Genomic DNA, 22,892 nt, shown 5'->3' with positions numbered 1-22,892 from the left:
TTGGTTCAAAGTCACCTGAAAGTTGGTACCTTCGATGATGCAGCCCCTCCCCAGGTACTGCACTGGACTATCAACCTAGACTATATGCCCAACCCTCTGGTGTGGGACTTGAATCTCCAACCTCTGACTCAGAGGTAAGAGTGCTAATAATTGAGCCATGGCAAACGCTTGCCAAGTACACAATGTGCCCAGAGCACTAACATCTAAATAGCCTTTAAAGCAACAAGTCGGCAATTTTGGTTACCAACCTACCCTTGGCAGTCTCACTGGGAGGGAGGGTCCCATGGTATATAACTCAAAAGAACCTGAGGCCAGATTTAGTGACATAGATTCAAACTGATCAGTACTCCAGTTTAAATTTCCCAAGTTCATGATAAACAGCAGCTAGGGGACAGAAGGAAAGAGAGAGGGGAGCACTGATTCCTCTTTGGAATGGATTCAGACTGAGTTCCAGAGGTGCAAATTGAAAATCCCCATGTCACCCAGACCCTTTTGTGCTCGAGGATATCGGGGAGAATAGTGTCACATAAAATAACCCTTCTGAAAAACATGAGTCATGAGCATTCTCTCATTCTCCCACGAACTCCTCTGACCCAACCAAAGTAAACATTAACTTCACACAGTTGTGGTGCCAATGTGGAATGGTGTTTATGAATTTACAGCAGGCAGGTGTGTATATACTGTGTGTATCCTGAGAGATTAGAACAATATAAAGAAAGCAGAAGGATCCAGCTCCTTGGATCCCTGTAAAAGCACACTTTGGCAAGTGAATATTCATGCTCCCAAAACCTCCCCCCCACCCCATCTCTGCCAATATTTCTCCCTCAATCATCACAAAAACTGATTAACTGCTCATTATCCATTGCTGTTTGTAGGAGTTTCCTGTGCGCTAATTGGCTGCTTCCCTTCCTACATCACAACAGTGACTACATTTCAAAAGTACCTCATTGGCTGGGTGGTGGAGGTTGGTTTCATAGACGACAGTCGTCCTCCTCATTCTCACTCAAACAGAGGTTATTCAAGGGGAAGCTGTCAGCTATTTGATCACAGGAGACATCGCTACCTAGGCTGATCCCAAGCCTACTGGACAAGTGAACTTCCAACAGGGCCAGGCATCACAAGCAGGATTCCCCACCCATTTTCTTTCCCTGACATTGAGGTACTGATGCTAATTGTAATGCTGCTACCCCTGGCCTTAGCTCACATTACCTAAGTCAGCGGAGTCTAGGCGCTGTCTTTAATTCTACTACACACCGAAAGTGTAGAATTCCAGACTTCACCCATTTGTCTTTTCTCTGCTTTCCTCTGTTCAGTCACCTCAGACAAGACAGCAAGATTTGCCTGTGCCAACATTCCATAAGCTGCTAGTGCAGAAGTGTGGGAAAGACACTCTCTGCTTAAATCCTTCAATAATAAAGAATTGCATTTGTATAGCAGTTTCAGTAACCTCAGAATGTCCCAAAGTCCTTTACAGCCAATGAGGTACTTTTGAATTGTAGTCACTGTTGTGACGTAGGAAGGGAAGCAGCCAATTAGCGCACAGGAAACTCCTACAAACAGCAATGGGTAATGAGCAGTTAATCAGTTTTTGTGATGATTGAGGGAGAAATATTGAACAGAACGCTGAGGGAAAACTCCCCTGCTCTTCTTAGAACAGCACCATGGAATCCATTATATTCCCGAGAGGGAAGAAAGATGGCATCTCTGACAGTGCAGCACCCCCTCAAGTGCTACACTGGAGTATCAGCCTACAGCATGTGCTCAAGCTTCTGGAATGGGATATCATCCCTCAACCTTCAGACTTTGAGGGAAAAGAAAGCCACCAGCGAGTCACAGCTGAGACCTGCGAGGTTAGGAATCCTCTACGATGACTGCTGATGGGGGAAGGTCATTTGTCCATATTAATCTACACACCCAGAAAGACCTTAAATAAGCACATTTCCACCAGCCCCAACCCCTCACTGCTCCCCCCACACCATGGTGGTATCCAATTGCATCTTCAATAGTATAATGAATCTTTCCATTGCCTCTAATGTTTCAACCTCTCCTCTGTGCTCTGAACTAGATATAGTGCTCGAGGTGCAGTCTGAGCAGAGGACTATATACTTGATGGCTTTTTTCTGTTTGGATCTATGATACCATATTCTAGTAGCGATCTCAGTGTTGAGATTAGGCGTTCAGTAGGTGGAAATCTCAGACATGAGCTCTGGTATCTCAATCCCCTCCTACTCCTCTGCCACCCTATTGAACCACCTTATCCTGTCATCATTTGCTTTTGGCCAAAGCTGTCAGTAAATCAGTCAACAGGCAGAAGGGATTTTGTGGTTGATAATGTGTGAACGTAGTCTCACTAAGAGATAAACCTGCCCTGTATCCAAAGGCACTGCATTCCCGTAAGACAACAACTCTTATCAATAAATCAAAGAAAAGCTCACTTTCTTATTGCTGGGAGCTGACCCAGAAGGATTTCAATCTCAAAATGGTGATGGACAGTTTGTTGTGAGGGCTTGATGTAGTAACTGTATCGTTCACCAGGAATTCACAGACAAGAATATGCTTCCTCCATAAATGGGCTCATCCAAAACTCTGCTGCCCATGTCCTCACGGTACCTAGTCCTCTGCTTGCTGACCTAGGTTGCTTCCCAGTCCAACAATACCTTGAATTTAAAATTCTCATCCTTGTGTCAAAAGCCCTCTATTGACTTCACCAACACAACCCCCCACCCTCACTCCTGTCTCTGTAACCTTGTCCAGCACTATAACCCTCCAAGATCTCTGCACTTTTCCAATTCTGGCCTTCTGTGCATCGCCATTTTCCTTCTCTCCACCACTGGTGGCCATGCATTCAGCTGCCAAAGCCCGAAACTTTGGAGTTCCTCCCTGAACCTCCCCATGTCCTCTCCTTCTTTAAAAAGCTCCTTTAAAACCTGCCACTTTAACCACATTCTTGGTCCTCTGTCCTAATGTGGCTCAAGGTCAAATTTTGTTTAATATCATTCCTGTGAAGAGCCGTGTGCCATTTTATTACATTAGTGATGCTATATAAATACAAGCTTTGTTGTTGCTCTGTGTTTTAATGTGAATTGCAAACGCCACCAGTTGTGCTAATCTTTTTATTTATGAGTGTACAGAATGATAATACACAGTGACACTGCCAAGTTTATCCTTCCCTACACAGAAAACAAACAGCCAAGGTTTGAACCTTGAAAGGTTTCATTATTCCATGGCCCAAGTTACTTGAGCTTTCACTACTCACCGTTTGTAAAACTATTTGTAAATCTGTCTCTGATCCCCTCCCCATCCAGCTGCATTAGGGTCCCCTTTACCCTCTCTAATATATTTCTTGTCCTTCCTCCCTCCTCAGTCTCTTTATCTCAGAGCTTTTGTCTTTAATTCTCTGATTCTGTTTTTGTTTTCCCTCCTTGCTGGTTTAACTGTCCCCTTCAATCCAGATCTCTCTATGTTAATCCTCCATATCTGCCCCTTGCACTCTCCCCGCTCAGCTCAGCAAACCCCAACTCTGTCCCTGGGGGCCTCTCCCCTATAGGTCTGTCCTGCACTCATCTCCTGGTTCCAGCCGAACTTCACAAACTCTCTGAATATATTCATCCTCAGGATGCAGACAACGCAGGCAATGCCAGCATTTACTGCCCAACTCTAGTTGTCCTGAGATGGTGATGACAAGCCTTTCCTGTGACGCACTTTGATACGACCGAGCGGCCATTTTAGAGGGAAGGTAAGAGTCCACCATGTTGGTGTGGGATAGGGGGCCACGTAGCTCTCAGGCCAAGTAAGGATGGCAGGTTCCCTTCTCTAAAGTACAACGAGCCAGTTGGGGGTTTTTAAACAACAGCCGACAGCTTTCGTGGTCGCTTTTACTAACACTATCAATTTATTTCCAGATTTATTTTTAAGCTGAATTCAAATTCTCAAAGCAGCCTGGTGGGATCTGAACTCCTGTTCTCTGGACTATTGGCACGGTGACACAACCACGACACCACATTCTCTCTCTTACACAGCATGGACTTCGCACCACTCTGTACTACTCTGGCAGTGTTGCCAGTGCCAGTTTGACATTTCACTGAAGGTTTCGTCACCAATTTCCAACTACAGCTGCTCCCTGGGCCAAACAGCCTCATTCCCTCATCCTCAATATTTTGCATATAACGAGTTATCAAAACCATTCCAGGAAAGTTAAAAACACACACAGGTTTTAAATTTTTTAAAAACGTGCATTTCATTTTGACGATCTGTATGATTTTTCTGCCAAGGTGCTGAGCCTCATTCAACTGGGAGACTCCAAAGGCCGTGTTGAGAGGGCAGGAGCTGAAGCCATTGCTGGCATTGTCCTTGCTACTCTGGGATGGAATAAGAGCCAAGTTATTTTTGCTTATTTGCTTGTGGGACGAGGGGGTACGCTGGCAATGACAGCATTTGTTGGCTGTCTCTAACTGCCCTTGAGGAGGTGGGGGTGAGCCCACAGGGAGGGGAAGAAATTGAGGAGGCGCCGACCCAGCCCTGTCAACTCACCTTTCCTGTCAGTGACTGAGGGGACAAGTGAACAGGGGGGTGTAGGATGAGGACAGCTGTAAACACTACCCCGGTCCCCCCCCACCACCTTTCAGCCTACAAACGTCACAGATTTCTGAGGTGGGGGGGCCCAGGCCATAACACAGCACCTCGCTGTAACCAGGAGTCAGAGCAGAGGCCTCAGACCATGCCCGATTGTCACGAGAGGTCACTTTGTGAGCTTTTTGAGCATCGGGCGGAACAGCAAAGTGTTTCAAAAGCCAATGTGACACAGATTTACTGATTCTGTGCTGATGCCCCCCTCTCACACAACAGCCTCTTTTATAATGGTGCTCTAGAACAGTAAAGCATTAAGACAGTACAGAACTATTTAAAGGGACCATCCCTACCTAAAGGAGGCCAGCTGCATTTAAAAAGTTCTTGGCAAAAAAAAAACAACACAAGTGATTTATCTCACTATATAAACACAACAACAACTTTACCTATATAGCACCTTTAGCATAGTAAAATGTGGAAAGGTAACTTCACAGGAACACAATCTTATATAAAAAAATTACACTGAACCAAAGGACAAGTGGCTAAAATCTTGGTCAAAGAGGGTAAGTTTTAATGAGCCTATTAAAAGTGGAGAGCGAGAGAGGTGGATGGAAAGCAGTATACCCTCTCAATTGTTTTTGTAGCGTGTGTGGGTGATTGGCTTAAGTATGCGGGCCCTTTAAATTGTTTTACACAGCCACGCATGCACGGTATCTTAAACGGGCTCACTTGTGGGCAGTCTCCACGGGAACCTCCGGTTGGCTGAACACTCTTGCAGCTTAGAGGGAATTAGAGTGAACACTGATGAAGAGGTACAGTGGTTTAGGGAGGGAATTCCAGAGATTCAGGCTCTGGTGAGCTGAAGGGGGCACAGCCGTCAGAGCTGGAGTGAGGAGAAGAACATACAAGGCAAAGGCTTGCCAAACAGTGTCACTTCAAGTGAGACAGTGTCCCTTTAAAGGAACCGTACAAAGGACAAGGGAGATGAAAATCCTACGTCAATATTTTGATTCTGCTTAAAAAGTCAGCACAGAGTCCTGCTGCATTCCCACTCGCACAGAGAGCAGTTAAAGGGAACTTTCACTCCCAACACGGGGGGAGCTCAGAGGATATGGGAAGCAAATTGCAGAAGTAGAACTTTCCTCAGGATTTGGCAGAGCATGGGTTACCTGCCTAATTACCTGACTGTCTTTCTCTTCCACATCCTGTGATCTACTTCAAATCTGGCATCATTACAGCAAATTCAAATAGACCTGACATGTGCTTACCATTCACTCCCTGCTAATTTGCATTTCAAAGAGCTCACAGAAAAACTTTATTTTTTTTTCATGTTCTAGTTTAAGCCAGAACTCTTGCAAGACTTTTAAAAAAGCTGCGTCCCTCTCTCATCTCCAAACATTCACTACCCCTCTACCCCACTCCGACCCTTCCTTTGCACCATGAAGAAATGTATGTGAGAGGTAGATTGTGACAGAAAAGGATGTGCCAGCTCCAGAGGAGAGGAACAGCCCAATGAGGAAACACACAGCAGCATCCGGTGATTTAAACAAAATTGCTGAACACAACTAACCATAACTTTAAAATAGCAATGGGCGTTTGAAAAGCTTACACATCGCTGCACGCAAATTTCCTCACTTCTCCAGAGAACTTACCTCTGTCTGATAGAAAGAAGTCCTACCCCCTCAGCTAGAGATGACTGTCTCGCTCTCTCTCTCTCTCTGACGTTTAAATGACAGGACCCTCTATACAACGTGACTGCTTTCAAAACATCTCCCTGTTCCAAATGGGTGAGCTCTCACTCCATGTTTCCCACACCAGGCTGCCTTTGCTGTAATGATTTACATTCGAGTGACAATCTCACAGATGTTCCACCATAAACCCCACCCCCCCACACCCCCCTGCACTCCCTCTGTGCCCCACCCATACCACACAGCTGATTGGCTGAGCCTGCACATTACATCTCTGGCAGTGACCTCACCCAGTCAAAGGGCTGAACCAACCCTAAAGCTTCAGTCTGGCTCTCCCATCAAAACGTTCCACAAACTCTTCCAAAACGACGAAAGAAACATGCACATTAAAACCAAAAAGCCTCGAGCTGAAACATCAATTTGCGGATTACATCTGCACGATTATTTTTTCCCCCTATTTGGCTTGATAAAAATCGTACCGACCATCAGCAGCTGGGAGTGTTCCCCTCAGAGCAGAGAATGTTAAAATGAGCTTTAATAGAGAGGTTCAAAATTATGTGGCGTTTTGAGAGAGTCAACATGGAGAAACTGTTTCCACTGGCAGGAGGGTCGGTAACCAGAGGATGCAGATTTAAGATAATTGACAAAAGGGCCAGAGGGGAGATTAGAAGGAATATTTTTACGCAGCAAATTATGATGATCTGGAATGCACTGCCTGAGAGATTGGTGGAAGCAGGTTCAATAATAGTTTTCAAAAGGGGATTGGATAAATAATTGGAAAATGGTGGCCAATATGGTAAGTGCAGGGGAATGGAATTAATTGGATAACTCTTTCAAAGAGTCAGACGGGGCTTCCTTCTGGGCTATAAGATTCTAGGAATGCTCAGATTAGCTTTTGTTTTGCCACCTGTGATCTTTCTAGTCTGAATCTTGGTAGAAGATAAAATAAATGATTCTAAGTTGCATGAACAGATACTGATCGTAACTAAAGTGAATAGAGGCATTGAGTATAAAAGCAAGGGAGTTACAATAAACCTATATAAAACAACTGATTTAGCCTCAACTGGAGTACTGCGTCCAATTCTGGGCACAGCATTTTAGGAAGGATCTGAAGGCATTAGAGAGCATGCAGACAAGATACATGAGAATGGTTTGGGGGATGAGGAACTTCAGTTAAGTGGGTAGATTGCAGAAGTTGAGGCTGTTCTCGTTGAAGAAGATTAAGAGGAAATTTGATAGAGGTGTTCAAAATTATGAGGGGTCTGGGCAGAGTAGATAGTGAGAAACTGTTCCTGTCAGCAGAGGGATCGAGAACCAAGGGGCATCGATATATGGTGATTGGCAAAAGAAGCAACAATGCCATGAGGAAAAGCTTTTTCAGGAATGCACTGATGAGAGTGTGATGGAGGCAGATTCAATCAAGGCCTTCAAAAGATAACTGAATAATTATCTTAAGAGGAAAATATTTACAGGGCTACAGGAAAAGTCAGGAGAATGTGAAGCTGAGTTGCCCTTCCAGAGAGCCAGCATGGTCACAAGGGGTCAACTGGCCTCATTCTGTACTATAAACTATTCTATGATTCTATGACTGTAAAGTAGGCTGAATAGAGACTGTAAAATAGTGAAATCATTTTACAGGTTATCAGTTTTGCATTTCCTGGGGTTGTTTTATTACTTCCCTGTTTATCTTGGATTCTGATAACCCAAAACGTTTGGCCAATGGAACTTCAGACTTCCTTAGCACCCTGTCAACACGAGGCTTTTTCTGATTTCCCCACCCACCCCACCCCCTCCCCAATTCAAAAACACAGGTATATAAACAGAAAATGCTGGAAATACGCAGCAGGTCAGTCAGCACCTGAGGAGAGGGAAACAGAGTTGACATTTCAGGTCAACGACCTTTCATCACAACTGGTTTGTCAGCCTGAAGCGCTAACTGTTTCTCTCTCCCTACAGATGCCTCCTGGGCTGCTGAGTATTTCCAGCATTTTCTGTTTAAATTTCAGATTTCCAGCATCTGCAGGATTTTGCTTTTGTTTGAGCATTAGGTGGGACACTCCAGGACCTGCAATTAGGCAGGATTGAGCATTCCCAGATTAGACATGGACAGCCAGATTGGGTCAATGCACAGTTTGGTTCACCTGTCCCCTTGATGCCACAAACCCCACTCCCTAGGGTTATATGGCATTTAACCCGAGTGTTTTTTTGGAGTGGGTGGGGAGTTTATTGAATTGAGCAGCTCCTTTACATTCTTTTCTGCACACGGTAATTTAAAGAGGCTGACTTGTATGTGGCCTACAGGAACATTTTCAGCTCGCTGCACTGCTTAGAGGGAGCATTACATTGAACCAGCAAAATATTCTCTAGTCCCACTCACTTTCACAAGGACATAGCTTTGGCTGGGGTTTAAGGCTTGGGCTGTCAATTCCATCCCCCCCCCCCACCCCAAGGATACTCCTGGAGTCCAGGATAGTGAGAAGCATTATGGACGATGGCACGATGCCTGGAGTCCATGGTGTGGATGGGCAATAGATGCTGATTCCCCACAATCGGGGTGCTTTATCCTGAGACCTCATCAGGGCTCCCGCTCCCTGGCACATAACAATGCCCACCTGATATAACCGGGGGCTCACAGCCACCGAACCACCCATGTACTGGTCTCAGTTTCTATGTAAATAAGGGACACCCTGACAAAAAATAGAATCGTTTGCTTTCAGGTTTGCCGTGCACTTTTAGTTGGACCTGGTTTACATTTGCTGCAACCCATTGGCCTCCAATGCTCAGTCAATGAAAGGCTCACATGCTTATCATTGAAGGGAAATGATGCCACTCTAGGGGGACAGTCAGCTGATCATGCCCACCCTGTGGGGTCCAGCACCGATTCTCATTGTCAGGCACTCAGTGCCAGGAGTCCATGCCGGTACCCGGTGGAGCTCACCTTCAGTTGACGTGTGAAGCCAACCCAGCCAGCAGGTGGTGTTCACGACACTGAATGAGCTGACACTCTGGCTGTGGTGCACCAGCACCACCCTCTGGGCATGCTACCCCGGGGGTGTGATTCATGACTTTCTGCTCTCGTGATTAACTTGCGAGAGTGTCATCAGCACTCAAACTTAAATCATCGTCTGCCTGCATTACATCTCTCTTCCCCTTCTTTGCTGAAAGCACGAACTCCTCACTACAGCAAGGCCTTGTAAGGACCTACTGCCCCCACCCCTGGACGTCAATCAACAGTGGAAACCATAGCTGATTTGCTGTGTTTTTACTTCCACCCAGACAGTTTCAAATAAACATCACACATAAAACCCTTGGCGTCATAACACAGAGATTCTCCTCGACAGTTCTGGATTGTGAGTCTGATATTCCTGAGGTAAGGCAGCCATTTTGCAAAGGTCAACAAGCTATGGGTGAAACGATCGCGATGTTTCTGCGAGGACAGGAACAGGGCCCGCAAACGTTCGCATGTGCAGGATGTGTAGGGCAATTGTTGGCCACTCGATAATCGCGGGACTCTTCTGCACCAGGGCTGAGTTTCCACTGCATGACTACTACACTATGGGCTGGCTTAGTTTATACAGATAGCAGGCTTTTGTTAGAACAGCTGCAACTCAGCGGTGCTCTCTAAACAGACTCCACAGTGAAAAAGAAATGATTTGTGTCACACCAGTGAGAAAAGTGCTGCCTTAGGTGTCTTCTTCTCCCCTGGCATCTGCCATTAATAGGCCTCACTGCTGGTGTACCCCAACTCTGGGACTGCTTAATTGTTCACAGCGGCAAGGCTGGAGACCCTAATACATGTCATCACAAGCCATGTGAAAACAGTACAGACGCACCTGTCATTACGGTTGAGGCCATCGAATCGGTTTAATTCCTTTTCTCTTGCACATGCCCAATTTTCTTTACCCCACCTTTGACATCCATGCCATTAACCATCATTCTGAGCTCTGGAACGCTTTCCCCAGAACTCTTCACCTCTCATTCTCCCTTTAAAAAGCTCTGTAAACTCCTTTCCTTGGCTGAGCATTTGACCTCCTGTCTTAATATCTCCAGCTTTGGCTCAGTGTCAAGTCATTTTTATCCAATGCACCTTCTGTGCTGCCATCTGGGATGTTTTATTGCTTGCCGTCTAAATGTAAGCACTTGTTCCAATCAAATAAAGCCGCGTTAATTATTATTTGAAAGAACATGTACACAAACTGCGCCTGTTTCAGCTAAACAAAATTAGTGACAGCCATTCACAGGTTCAGTCCTCAGGCCAATGCCTTAACCAATCAGAGTCAAGCTGCCTGGTTTAAATTTCAAACAATGCTTAACAGTTAACTATCAATCACCATTAATTGGTGCACTCTCCATGGCAATGCCTCTACCAATCAGAGTCCACTTGTCAACCAATCAGCACTCTCTTCTCATGCAGTATAAAGTTGTTGCTTCCCCTGACATTGATATTCTTGTGATTGTCCTGATGAGTGCAAGATGAAAAGCTTTGACAAAATGTCTATTTTCAGCAATATCTTGGTATGTTGGGAGACCTGTGCATCATTCTCCCATTACCTTCATGTAGATCGGGAATAAAAATAGCAATGGTCTAAACACCTTTTCCTGTGAGACATGTCTCTAAGCAGCTCCAGATCTATTGCTATAAAATGTTGCTCCTGACTCTTCAACCCACAATCCTAAAGAACATGGGTTTCTGCTGGAAGTGCAGCACTAAGCGAAAATCAGAACCTATATCAAAAGGTTAAGCAATGTCAAGAAGAAAAGATCTATTGGTCTATCTCCCTAACAATGCTGAATGACTGCAGTGGAGATAAAACGTTTCACAGAATGAAAATGACATCTTTAGCTGTTTGACAGGAAAGTTTCAGCACATGGAAAGTTTCTGTGCTGTTTGAATGTTACTGTAATCAATGAAGTAATGGAGAGAGTGAAATGAATCAGTGGTAATGCAGGATCAGAAGGACGTCATTCAGCCCCCTCCCAGCCTGCTCTCCTTTTCAATGAGATCATGGCTGATCGGAATTTCAGCTCTATTTATCCAGCTTAGCTCCATATCTCACAATGCCCTATTCCCAACAAAAACCTATCAATCTCAAACTTGAAAGCTCCCACTGACCCCCAACGCCCACAGCGTTTTAGGGGCTGAAAGATCCAGTTTTACTACCCCTTGTGTGAAAATGTGTCTCCCGATTTCCCTGCTAAATGGCCAGGCTGTCACTTTGTTTTTGCCAGAAAGCTTCAACTTGAAGTCAAGGGCTGACAACGCAGGTGAGTTAACAAGTCCTCAGCACAGGGTTTCCACTGAATTAGGGCTCGATCAATGACACGTACTTGTTGAAGACATCCGACCTAGTTTCAGTGCAGGAGGCTATAATTTCGGTGTTGGAGCTGCTAAATATCCTGGGACAACTTCCAGAAACCACCCTTCCTGACAATAAAAACCTAGCTCTCCAGGCTCGTTAAAATAAGACCACAAGAGGTCACAGCTCATGGGGTCCACATCAGTGCACAGGAGGTACATCACCTCGTGACGCCCTTTATTTACCCACCTTGCGGGAAGGCTTGTCTTTCCTCCTCCAGCTTTGGGTGCTGAACACTCCATCCCCTTCTGGTAACCTTCGGGATGTCTTCTCACTTCGATGGGAACATCCTGCAGAATGGTTACAACAGGAAAGCTCTGTTCATCAACCTATTATTTAACATCTTTAAGCTGTATTTCATGCAATGCAAAGCAGCTAATTTTGAAACCAAGCCCTGTAAAAGTGTAGAGATCTTGGCCGTGGGCTGGTGTTGGGATTGGTGAGGCGGGAGGGAGGGGTGGTGGGTTACAGGGAGGAGGAGCAAGAGATTGCTAACTTGCTAACTGTGCAGCCTTGGTTTCCTGTACAGTTCACAAGCCTCCCTGATTTTTTGTTCATTTACCCTGTACTTATACCATCTTAAACCACTTTGGTTTCCCTATACTCAGGAATGCATCCCAACCAGATAATTGTAGGGTTGGGGCCTGAGCCTCTCATGTAAACCTGCCTCCAGCTCTTGGCAGAGAAGAGCCAGTCCCTCGACTGTGCCACTGGATTTACAGGAGGGGTGAAATGGGTCTTGGAAAACAGGACAAAGCACAGCAACATCTCAACATTACACTACTTTTCCACTGACTTCGTTTTGAGCTTCTGCCAAGAGCAGTTTCACCACCATATTTATTCTGGGGAGAGAATATAGGAACAGGAGGAGGTCATTAATCTCCTTGAGCTGCTCCTCCATTCAGTGAGATCATGGCTGACCAGTGACCTCACTCCATTTACTCACTTTTGCCCCATATCCCTTAATACCTTTGGATAACAACAATCTATCAATCCAAGATTTAAAATTAACAACTGATCTAGCATCAATTACCTGCTTAGGAAGAAAGTTCCAAACTTCTAATGTCCTTTGCATGTAGAAATGTTTCTTCATTTCACTCCCTAAAGGTCTAGACTTCTTTTAAAACTATGCCCCCTAGTCCCAGGCTTCTCAACTAGCAGAAATATTCTCGCCATAACTACCCTGTCCATTCCACTTAATAGCTTGAAGGCTTTGATCAAATTAAAGGGGAAGGGGTTGAGACAAAGATGGTTTGTTCCTATTCCACTTGACAAAGCTTTATGGAAGGGAGAGATGACAATCTAGGATTTGGTGGCCTAGATAACCAGTCACCCTACCCGGATTATACACTGCCAAGATAAGGGGAAAGAACTCCAAAACAAGCTGGCAAAAGCACAGAGATAAAAACAAAAACAAAAAACTGCGGATGCTGGAAATCCAAAACAAAAACAGAATTACCTGGAAAAACTCAGCAGGTCTGGCAGCATCGGTGGAGAAGAAAAGAGTTGATGTTTTGAGTCCTCATGACATTTCAGCAGACAAAAGATTCATGAGGACTCGAAATGTCAACTCTTTTCTTCTCCAACGATGCTGCCAGACCTGCTGAGTTTTTCCAGGTAATTCTGTTTTTGTTCTGGCAAAAGCACACGCTAACTTAGTCCAGTAACAATGCAGGTCGGACCATACTTCCATGTGGGTTGGGGAAGAGAATGATGGCGGAGAGAGAGGTGAGTGCCACACTTCAGTAACTCAGCCAGATCTTCTGTTGTGAAAGTGGAGCATGATTGCTGGAAGGTTGTTCAACTGTGAGGAATATCACAGTCAAATCCACATCCTATCCCCAGCCAACAATACCGAGTAGGTCTATCCAGCAGACGTCACCGGGTAACAACCAGGATGGTTTTTTTTTAACCCTGCCCTTTCCTTAGACGAGAAATTCTTAAAACAAAAGCAGCATGCCTAGGTCCAGCCCAGGAGGCAAACCAGGGGCTTCCCTGACCCTTACAGTGAGGAGGCAGGTGTTATTGCGGAAAGTTGCATTCATTGCCGATTCCTATTGGTCCCAGGAGGCAGTCCTAAGGCTCACATGAGGCAATTAGAGTTAGGTCAGTTGGAGCCAAGGTTTCACCGGTCATTTTATTCTGGAGCCAGTCCAGGAATTAAGCAAGCATTTTGAACTCAAGTGCAAAATTTGAGGCAGGGACCTTTACACAATATGTGGAAGGCAGATTTTCACTGCAACACCACCTTCCCAACGGATCTTGAGCAAACCCAAAACCACGGGGACTGCTGCTTTTTCACAGACTTTCCGGGGTTGAGCCGAATTTCGGTTAACCCACAGCTGAGTTTGCTCCACACGGTTGTCCTGTGTGGCTTCTTCACTGAGATTTACTTGTCCTTTGACCTCCCACTCCCCTCCCCCCACACCAGCCATGAGCAGAAGCAGCTTGGTGGCATTTCTGTTTGGCGAAACCCTGGGCTTTCAGCGCCACCGTGGCCACGCATTGCCAAATTCCGTGGTTACACACGTTCGCTCCACAGTCACCGCCACTGAGGACCGTGCAACAGCGACTCAAAAGTAAACCGACCCCAGGGCATTCCCATGGGGGCTCAGGTTGCCAACTCTGGTTGCCCATATTCCTGGAGGTCTTGTCACATGACTTCCCATCTGGCACACTCCCCGACACTCCTGCCATTGGTCCACGCTGGCAGCTGCCACCTTCCCCACACCATCTGGAAAGCTAATAGAGACTCTTCCATACCTGATGGTCGATTCTTGACTGTCAGTCAAACAACCTTCCCACCACCTCACCATATTTTCTATAATTCATAAGCAAAAAGGTGTACAAAGGAAAAGAAAAGAAAAAACACCCAATTTTATTTACATACCGTAATGATTTTTTGCCCTAGTTGTTTGAAGCAATGTCCTGGAGATTGGGGTAGGGTTGGCAATCCTAATTACTCTGTTCCCCAGAGAGCTTTACTTCATCACCTCAAACTAAAAATGAGCAATTCCACAAACGGGAATGTTTCCTTCCAATGACAAGGCTGGGAATGACCAATTCTCCCATGATCATGTGGCCTTGCCCAAGGTTAACAGAATCACTGAAAGCCACAAAATACCTTAAAACAGTCCACACAAGCTCTTGTACACAGAGAGGTGACTTCTACAGATGATGGGAGTTTTGATCAATGTAGTGCAATACAATTTCTTTCTGTCAAAATCAGTGACTAACACCACACATGAGTGATAAAGTAGGTAATGTGTAACATCTGGCTCATCAGCTGGGTGTGGGAAGGGGTGATAGAGGAACAGCAAGCAAACTTAGAGTGCATTTTTCTCTTTCTGGTGTGGTTCCCGGGTTGATAATCTAGAAAACATGCTTTCAAAATCCACCATAAAACGCTGGAATCAGTAATGGTGACCATGAAGCTGTTGGATTGCCATAAAAACAAACTGGGTCACCGATGTCCTTCAGGCAAGGAAGCCTACTATCCTTACCTGGTCAGGCAAAGAGGTGACTCCAACCTTTGTGGTTGACCCTTGACTGCCCTCTGGCTCAGCTGTCTCAGGCTGGCAGCAGCTCCAGTAGAAAGCAGCTCACCGCCACCACCTTGTCTGATCAGCCAGGGGCGGGCACTAAACTCAGGTCTCGCCAGAGACGCCCACATCCCGAGAATGAGTAAGCATGCCGGCTGGGAGCTTGAACAAAGTTCATACGTCAAAGTAGCAGCAGTGATGGTTGGGGCAGGTCGGCACACTCTGGTTTAACAGGGAACACACAGTGAGAGACTAAGGCAGGGCTTTCTCTATGACAAAGGTCTGACTGTGTGATGCGGTTTCCAAGTACTTGTGTAGGCGTACAGTCATTCCAAAGAAACCTCAAGGTGTGTAAACATGAGCCATCCAATAATGCTCTTTATTTGCATTCCTTGCCTTGTAAATTTGCACTGTAAAAAGGACCAAGCACAGCTTGGTGCCGCAATAATGTGTAGACAAAATTACACAAGAATTTCAGAATAAGAGAACCCCTTGAGGCTGCCCTGCCATTCAATTAGAATATGACTGATCAGTATTTTAACTCCACTGAGCTGCCTTGGCTCCATATTCTTTAGTACCCTAACTAACAAAAAACTATCAATCTCAGTGTTGACATTTCCAATTGACCCCCAGCCTCAACTGCTTTTTGGAGGAGAGTGTTCCAGATTTCCACTACCCTTTGTGTGACGAAGTGCTTCCTGACATCATCCTTGAACGTCATAACTCTAATTTTAAGGGCGCACCCCCTTGATGTGGACTACCTGTCACCCCCACCCACTCTCCACCCCAGCAGAGGAAAGGGTTTCTATCTACTTGTTCTATCAGCTCCTTTAATCATCTAAAACACATAAATTAGATCATTCCTTAACCTTCTACAATCAAGGAAATACAAATCTAGTCTATGCAACTTTTGTTCATAATTTAACCCTTTAAGCCCCAGTATTGTTTGGCAAATCTAACATGGACAAAGACAATACAAGTGATCCTTGCCATTAGAGTCTTTGATGAGGTTTTAATAAGATCCTGCGAATCTATCCCACTTAATTAACAAGTACAAAACAAATGTTGGAGATAATCTTTTAACTTAGCTCTGGAAAGTAAAACCGGCATTCAGGCTCAAGTAGGAACCACCTGATTACAAAGGAAAGGAATTATAGAGAAGGACACATGACCCAACATGGGTAACGCAAGAATACATTAGCAGGAGCAAGCCATACAGCTCCTGAGCCTGCTCCGCCATTCAATAAGATCTAGGCTGATCTTTGATCTCAACTCCAACTTCTCGCACTAGCCCCATCTCCCTTAATTCCCTTACAGCCCAAAAATGTCTCGACCTCAGCCTTGAATATACTCACTGAGAATCAAGGTAGAGAATTCCAAAACTTCATAGCCCTTTGAGTGAAGACATTTCTCAGTCATCTCAATCCTAAATGGCCACCCCCATATCCTGAGACTATGTCCCCTAACTTTGGACTCTCCAGGCAGGGGAAACAGCCTCTCAACATCTCTCTTGTCAAGCACTCAGAATCTAGTTTCAATGTGATCGCTTCTCATTGCTGTAAACTCCAGAGGCCTAGTCTACTCAATCTCTCCTCAAAGGACAATGCTCACATCCTAGGAATCAACCTAGTGAGCTTTTGTTGTATTCACTCTAAGATAAGTGTGTGGAGACATTTTTTTGAATTGTTTCATGTGCAAGGCCAGCATTTGTTGCCCATCCCTAACTGCCCTCGAATTGAGTGGCTTGCTAGGCTATTGTAGAAGGCAATTAAAAGTCAACCACATTGCTGTGGGTCTGGAGTCACATGTAGGCCAGACCAGGTAAGGATGGCAGATTTCCTTCCCTAAAGGATATTAATGAACCAGATGGTAGTTGTCATGGTCACCATTACTGAGACTAGCTTTCAATTCCAGACTTTTTATTAATTAGATTTAATTTCCACCAGCTGCTGTGGTGGGATTTGAACCCGTGTCCACAGAGCATTAGCCTGGGCCTCTGGATTAGTAGCCCAGTGACATTACCACTACACCACCATCTCCCCTGAGAAACTGTAAACAGTAATCCAAGTGTGATCTATGATCCTGACTGTATTTATTTATTTTTATTAATTTACGAGATGTGGGCTTAGCTGGCTGGGCCAGCATTTATTGCCCATCCTTAATTGCCCTTGAGAAGGTGGTGGTGAGCTGCCTTCTTGAGCCGCTGCAGTCCATGTGGTATAGGTACACCCACAGTGCTGTTAGGGAGGGAGTTCCAGGATTTTGATCCAGTGACAGTGGAGGAATGACGAGATATTTCCAAGTCTGGGTGGTGAGTGACTTGGAGGGGAACTTCCAGGTGGTGGTGTTCCCATCTATCTGCTGCCCTTGTCCTTCTAGATGGTAGTGGTCATGGGTTTGGAAGGTGTTGTCTAAGGAGCCTTGGTGAGTTTCTGCATCTTGTAAGTGGTAGACACTGCTGCTAATGTTCGTCAGTGGTAGAGGGAGTGACTGTTTGTGGATGTGGTGCCAATCAAGCAGACTGCTTTGTCCTGGATTGTGTCAAGCTTCTTCAGTGTTGTGGGAGCTGCACTCATCCAGGCAAGTGGAGAGTATTCCATCACACTCCTGACTTGTGCCTTGTAGATGGTGGACAGGCTTTGGGGAGTCAGGAGGTGAGTTATGCTCCAGAAGTTGGGAAATTAACCTCACGCATCCTTGGTTGCCCTGACAACCAAATGGCCAGCTCAGAGGGCATTAATACACAATTCCAGTGTGGGACTGTAGTCATGTGAGGGGTGCAGAGGGGTTGCAGGCTTTGGTGAACTAGTTGTGTTTTTTAAACAACAATCTGTTTTGGCTTCCACAGGTCGTATTTTTCTGGTGCCAAGCCACAAGTTACAAACTCAAAATCTGATTGCCACAATTAATAGAGCTCTTTAAAATTATGAAGGGGTTTGACAGGGTGGATGCAGAGAACCTGGTGGGAGGGACCAAAACCAGGGGACGTCAATGTAAGACAGTCAACTCATAAATCCAAGAAGAAATGTCTTTACGGAGTAAAGGAGAAAGGAAATATTATACTGATGGAGTGAAATGAAGGAGGGGGCTTGACTGCAGCATATACCCCAGCAATGATGGTTCGGCCAAATGGCCTGTTTCTGTGAAGTCCATTCTGCATCAGTCAATGTGAACAGTGGACTGTACAGCTGTCAGTACAGGAGCCAACGCCTCCGCCTCCAGCTGGTGGTCCAGATATACATTTCACGTAAAGCCTGTTGTCGAGCTGTTGTTTCCATAAGTCACGGGGCAATGGAGAGACAGCCGACTGTCTGCAAGAGTCGACATCACAACAACTGGCACCCTCAGCACGTAGCCAAACTGCTGTGTAAATCTGACTCACCCTCGCATGGCCCAGCTGGATATCACTGCCCTGTGGGAATCCTCAGGGCAAAGGGAACGTGAAACAATTCGGAACTGTGTGTGTTTGCAGCGCATCCCTTGCTCTGGGATGTTCAAAGTGCAATGCCGGACAAACAAACTGCTTACTTTAGGGAAAAACAATCACCTTAGCGACAATCAAGAAGCGGAGGGAGGGTAAGGTGAATTACCTGGATGTAGAAGTCAGTGGAAGGGGAGGATCTGGATCTCTCATGCACATACTGTGGATCCACAGGCTCCTGGAAACTCTGCTCGAGGATATTGTCTGCAGAATGGAACCTTCCGGAACTTCTGGCCTCTGAGAGCTTCCTCTGCTCTCTCCACGTTGCCTGGTATTCCGCAAAAGTGCCCAGCCGCTGTGGTTCTGCTTTGTGCCCTTTGGAGTCTTGGTCACTGGGGTACCCAGTGGGGGTCGGCTGCTCAGAGAGCCTGTTCGGTTGGACCACAATGTTCCTTGGCAGCCAGCTCCCCGCTGCATCACGTCCCCGCTGGGCGCTCTCACAGCCCAGCGAGCTGGCCCGGGCTCGGCCTTCAGCCTCAGAAGGGCAGTCCTCTGCTTCAGCGCTGCTGCTCTTCCCGGACTGCCTCCACTGGGCCTCCCCACCACTGGGACGGGGCCCTTGTTTGGATGCCAGCCTGCTGTAGGCCGGGGTGGGGCGGCCTGTCTTGCTGCCAACTTCAAAGAATTGTCGCCTGTCCGCAAAGGAGCTCGGGGGCACCGTGCCCGGCTGAGGGGCCTGAACGTCATCGGGCATGCCCACCTGGTTCATCTTGTCTGGCTCGGAGTAGGAGCGCAGTTTCTGCTCCGGGGTCAGCCTCTTCCTGCCACCCACACGGGCCAGGTGGTGAGCGGTGGCTTGCGCTGGCGCCCTGGGGTTGCCAGGCGACGATGAGGTGGGGCCCTCCTTGGGAGCGTGAGTGACGGCCGGCGCAGGGTAAGCGGGCGTGCGGCGGTCTGACAGCATGGGTTGGCGAGGGACCACCACAGGCCCCAGGTCTCTCCGTCTGAAGGAGGTGGCCCTGAGGACCCGGGCCTGAGCCTCCTTCAGGTCGTCCTTATAGGAAGCGGAAAAGGAACCCTCCGAAGAGGCGGCAGAATTGGGCGGCGGCTCCTCCTGGCAGCTGCCGGCAGCTGCCTCCACCCCTGAGGTGCCCGTCAAGGCGGCGACACTTTTGCTCTTCTGCAGCTGGGCCCGCTTCATTTGGATCTCGTTGCGCAGGGCGGTGGCAAAGCGATCACCCCGCCGCTGCTGCTTGACCAGCGGGTTGACGTCAGGTGGCGGTGGGTGGCCAGAGCTGTCAGCCCGGGGTACTTGCAGGCTCCGGCTTTCCTGCGCTAAGGAATGAAGCATCGGTGTTTTGTCCGGGCAGATCATTCCGCTCCCCATCTCCAGCCAGCAGGGGTCCTGGGGCTGGTACCGGCCTCCATCAGAGTAACCCAGCTGCTGGTAGGCCTGGGTGGTGACGTGATCCGGCCCGTAAGCTGTGCCGCCACTTGTGCTGCTACCGCCTCGCTCTTCCTCATTGACCTTCTGTGACCCGTTGCCCTGGGCGCTGGTCCTCACTCTGGCCCTCCCTTCGAGCCTGCAGACGCTGTTGTTGTCTGGGGGAGAGGGCTGATATCGGGGGGGCCTGGGGGATGGGCTGGGGGCTGCCATGTTGCTGCTGGGAGCTGGGCTGGGGGGGTAACTCACTCCTTTATAGCCATCCCAGCATTCCACCTTGACCCGGGAGGGTCGCATGGCCACTTGGGCCGGCTGCCTGGAAGTGACACAGTAATACCGGCTCTGGCCGCTGTTGTCTGGGCTCGGCGAGCTCTCCACCCTTGCGGGAGCCGCAAGGGCTGCTTTTATTGGCCTGGCTTGGGTTGGATCGTAACGTTGAGTGGTCTCAGCGGGCAGTTCTTGGGGGCAGTGATAAAATGCTGAGCTGGGTGCTGTCCCAGTCCTGTCCAGGCTCGTGTGGTAAAAGGTGCTTTCATCGCTGTACTGCCGAGGGTGAGACGAAGAGAAAGTGGGCAGGGAGAGGCGGACATCGGTGCTGGACAGGGAGTACTGCAGCTTGCTCGCACTGGGCTGCCTGCTATTGTCTAACAAGGCCGGGGGAGACAAGTCACTCATGTATGGAGGGCTGGGCTGCTTCACCCTCCTGTTCTCACCCACCAGCCTCTGCTCACAATCAACGGCCTCTGAGGCCCAATTCCCTTGGAGTTGAGGCTTCTCTGAGGCCTGGTGGCGAGAGGGCCCGTTCCCATCACTCAGGCCGCTGGCATGCACCTTCTCGTGCACTTTGGTGGCAGCAAAGCTGTCGCTGCGGACAGGAGGGGGTGGGGGAGGAGAGATCCTCCGGGGGACACGGGTATCGCCGGCGATTCTCTTCTCTGGAACGTGCCACACTGGCCCGAAGCTTGATCTGCCCGAGCTGTAGTGCCTGGAGGCAAGCTGCTCCTCTGGCCGTGAGCTCACTCCATCTTCATTTGCCAAGTGTCCCTGTTTCTCCTCCAGACCATCCTGATCGGTTGCACTCTGACCCTGCCGTCCATTACCAGGCCTCATGGCCTCCCAGTGGGACATCCTGTTCAACATATGCTCAGTGGAGGATGAACTGTCGCTTTTGGAGGAGGATAGGGTATAGTCCGGCGTGCTGGAACTGGTGGAGAATGAGCTGTAAGCTGAATCCCGCTTGTTGTGCTGAGCAATGTGGTCCATGCTGTTGCTGGATTTGGCAGGGGACAGCCTGCCTTGCTGGTAGATGGGTGGGGGCTGGTCGAGGCTGTCCATGCTTCCCAGAGAGCTGAACTGGTCAGAAATGCGGTGCAGGTTGGTCTGGTCCCATGTGTTGGAGAGGTCATTCGATGAGGAACTGGAGAGAAAGCAAAATGGAAGATGGGGATTGAGGCACGGCTATAGTAAGGCTATACATATAACAGGCATATTGTCACACAGTACAGGAGGTCACTCGGTCTATCATACCACTGCTAACTCTTTGAAAGAGCTATCCAATTAGCCCCACTCCCCTACATGTCTCATTCTTAAGTATATATCCAATTTGCTTCCATCACCCTTTAGGACCAGAAAAGTTTTCTGTTCAGCTTGTTAATATTAAGAGGTTTACAAGATTAACATACTTTGGGGCTGTAGTTTGAATTTAGGGTACGTAAAGGGGGTCATGTGACCTGTTCTGAAATCTGTCTGATATTAAGCCTGAGTGGTTTGATTGTTAGAGATCAAATGAAGGCTGAAATTGTTCAACTGAGGAGAAGGTGCAAATTATTTACACTTGGAGACAATGGCAGCAATATCTGAGTTTGCAATCGATAGACTCTAAGTTGTTCAAAGTCCCAGAAAGGTGTTGAAAGTATGGGTTGTGCTGTAAGCTGTCCATTTACTTCTAAGAGGAAAGAACGTTAGGATCAAGGACAGCTAACTAGATTCCTACTTGGATACAAGGTTACTGTGTTTTACGTTGTTATGGGGAAGAGGGCAGGGGAAGCACATTTTTAAGATCTTCCCTACAAATCAGTGAATATCACAGACAGACAGCAGCTCTATGTGGTCAGCAGAGAGAAGAGGCTGCTGGGTTCCTGAGCTACCACAGCCAGATGCAGGGCTGGAGACAGTCTCTAAGGATTCCAGGAGGTATGGTCTGGTATGGCCGGGGTAAGAACAATCATCAGTACAGGCTTTACTGCTGGTGGTGTTTTAAGAAACTCTCCAAAAACTGAGGAAAATCCTGGAGACAATCACTCGAAGTTACTGTCCAGTGAAACGGGGATACGGAAACCCATTGAAAGCTGGGAGCAAATGTGGGCTGTTTGCTAAAAAGACTGTAATTCCGTGGATAGTGGGCGATAGGTTTAAAAGGGAAACGTTCCTCTCTGTAGTTTTAAGTGTAAGTTGCCTATAGAGAAAGAAAATAGTGTTTAGTCAACAGTGTGTTTTCAGTAATTTGTCTCTTTTTGTTCTTTCATGGGATGTGGGTGTCGATGGCAAGGCCAATATTTGTTGCCCATCCCTAATTACACTTGGAATTTAGCGGCTAGCTAGACTATTTCAGAGGGCAGTTAAGAGTCAACCACTTTGCTGTAGGTCAGGACTCACATGTAGACCAGACCAGGTAAGGATGGCAGATTTCCTTTCCCTAAAGGACATTAGTGAACCAGGTGGGTTTTTAGAACAATTGATGATAGTTGTCATGGTCACCATTACTGAGGCTAGCTTTCAATTCTAGATTTATTAATTGAATTTAAATTCCAACAGCTACCGTGGTGGGATTCGAACCCATGTCCCCAGAGCATTAGCCTGGGTCTCTGGATTACT

The 22,892-nt window shown here is 47.2% G+C and overlaps 1 protein-coding gene across 4 annotated transcripts in view; it reads right to left on the bottom strand.

Annotated features, from left to right (window-relative positions):
- The window catches only part of shroom2a (shroom family member 2a), a 247,364-nt gene that overhangs the window by 19,089 nt on the left and 205,383 nt on the right, over positions 1 to 22,892 (bottom strand). For 3 of the 4 annotated variants that reach the window (XM_041211557.1, XM_041211560.1, XM_041211559.1), the window contains 2 exons: positions 18,744 to 21,435; positions 11,801 to 11,901 (listed from right to left, as the gene is read on the bottom strand). In XM_041211557.1, coding sequence (XP_041067491.1) covers positions 11,801 to 11,901; positions 18,744 to 21,435 — 2,793 coding nt within the window. Of the gene's footprint in view, positions 1 to 6,218; positions 6,393 to 11,800; positions 11,902 to 18,743; positions 21,436 to 22,892 lie in introns of those variants that run through there. The other variant, XM_041211561.1, reaches the window with a different exon arrangement.

Source organism: Carcharodon carcharias, chromosome 18, assembly GCF_017639515.1.
Source record: "Carcharodon carcharias isolate sCarCar2 chromosome 18, sCarCar2.pri, whole genome shotgun sequence".
In the NCBI taxonomy this organism is placed as follows: Eukaryota; Metazoa; Chordata; class Chondrichthyes; order Lamniformes; family Lamnidae; genus Carcharodon; species Carcharodon carcharias.
This window is presented reverse-complemented; position numbering and strand designations above follow the sequence as displayed.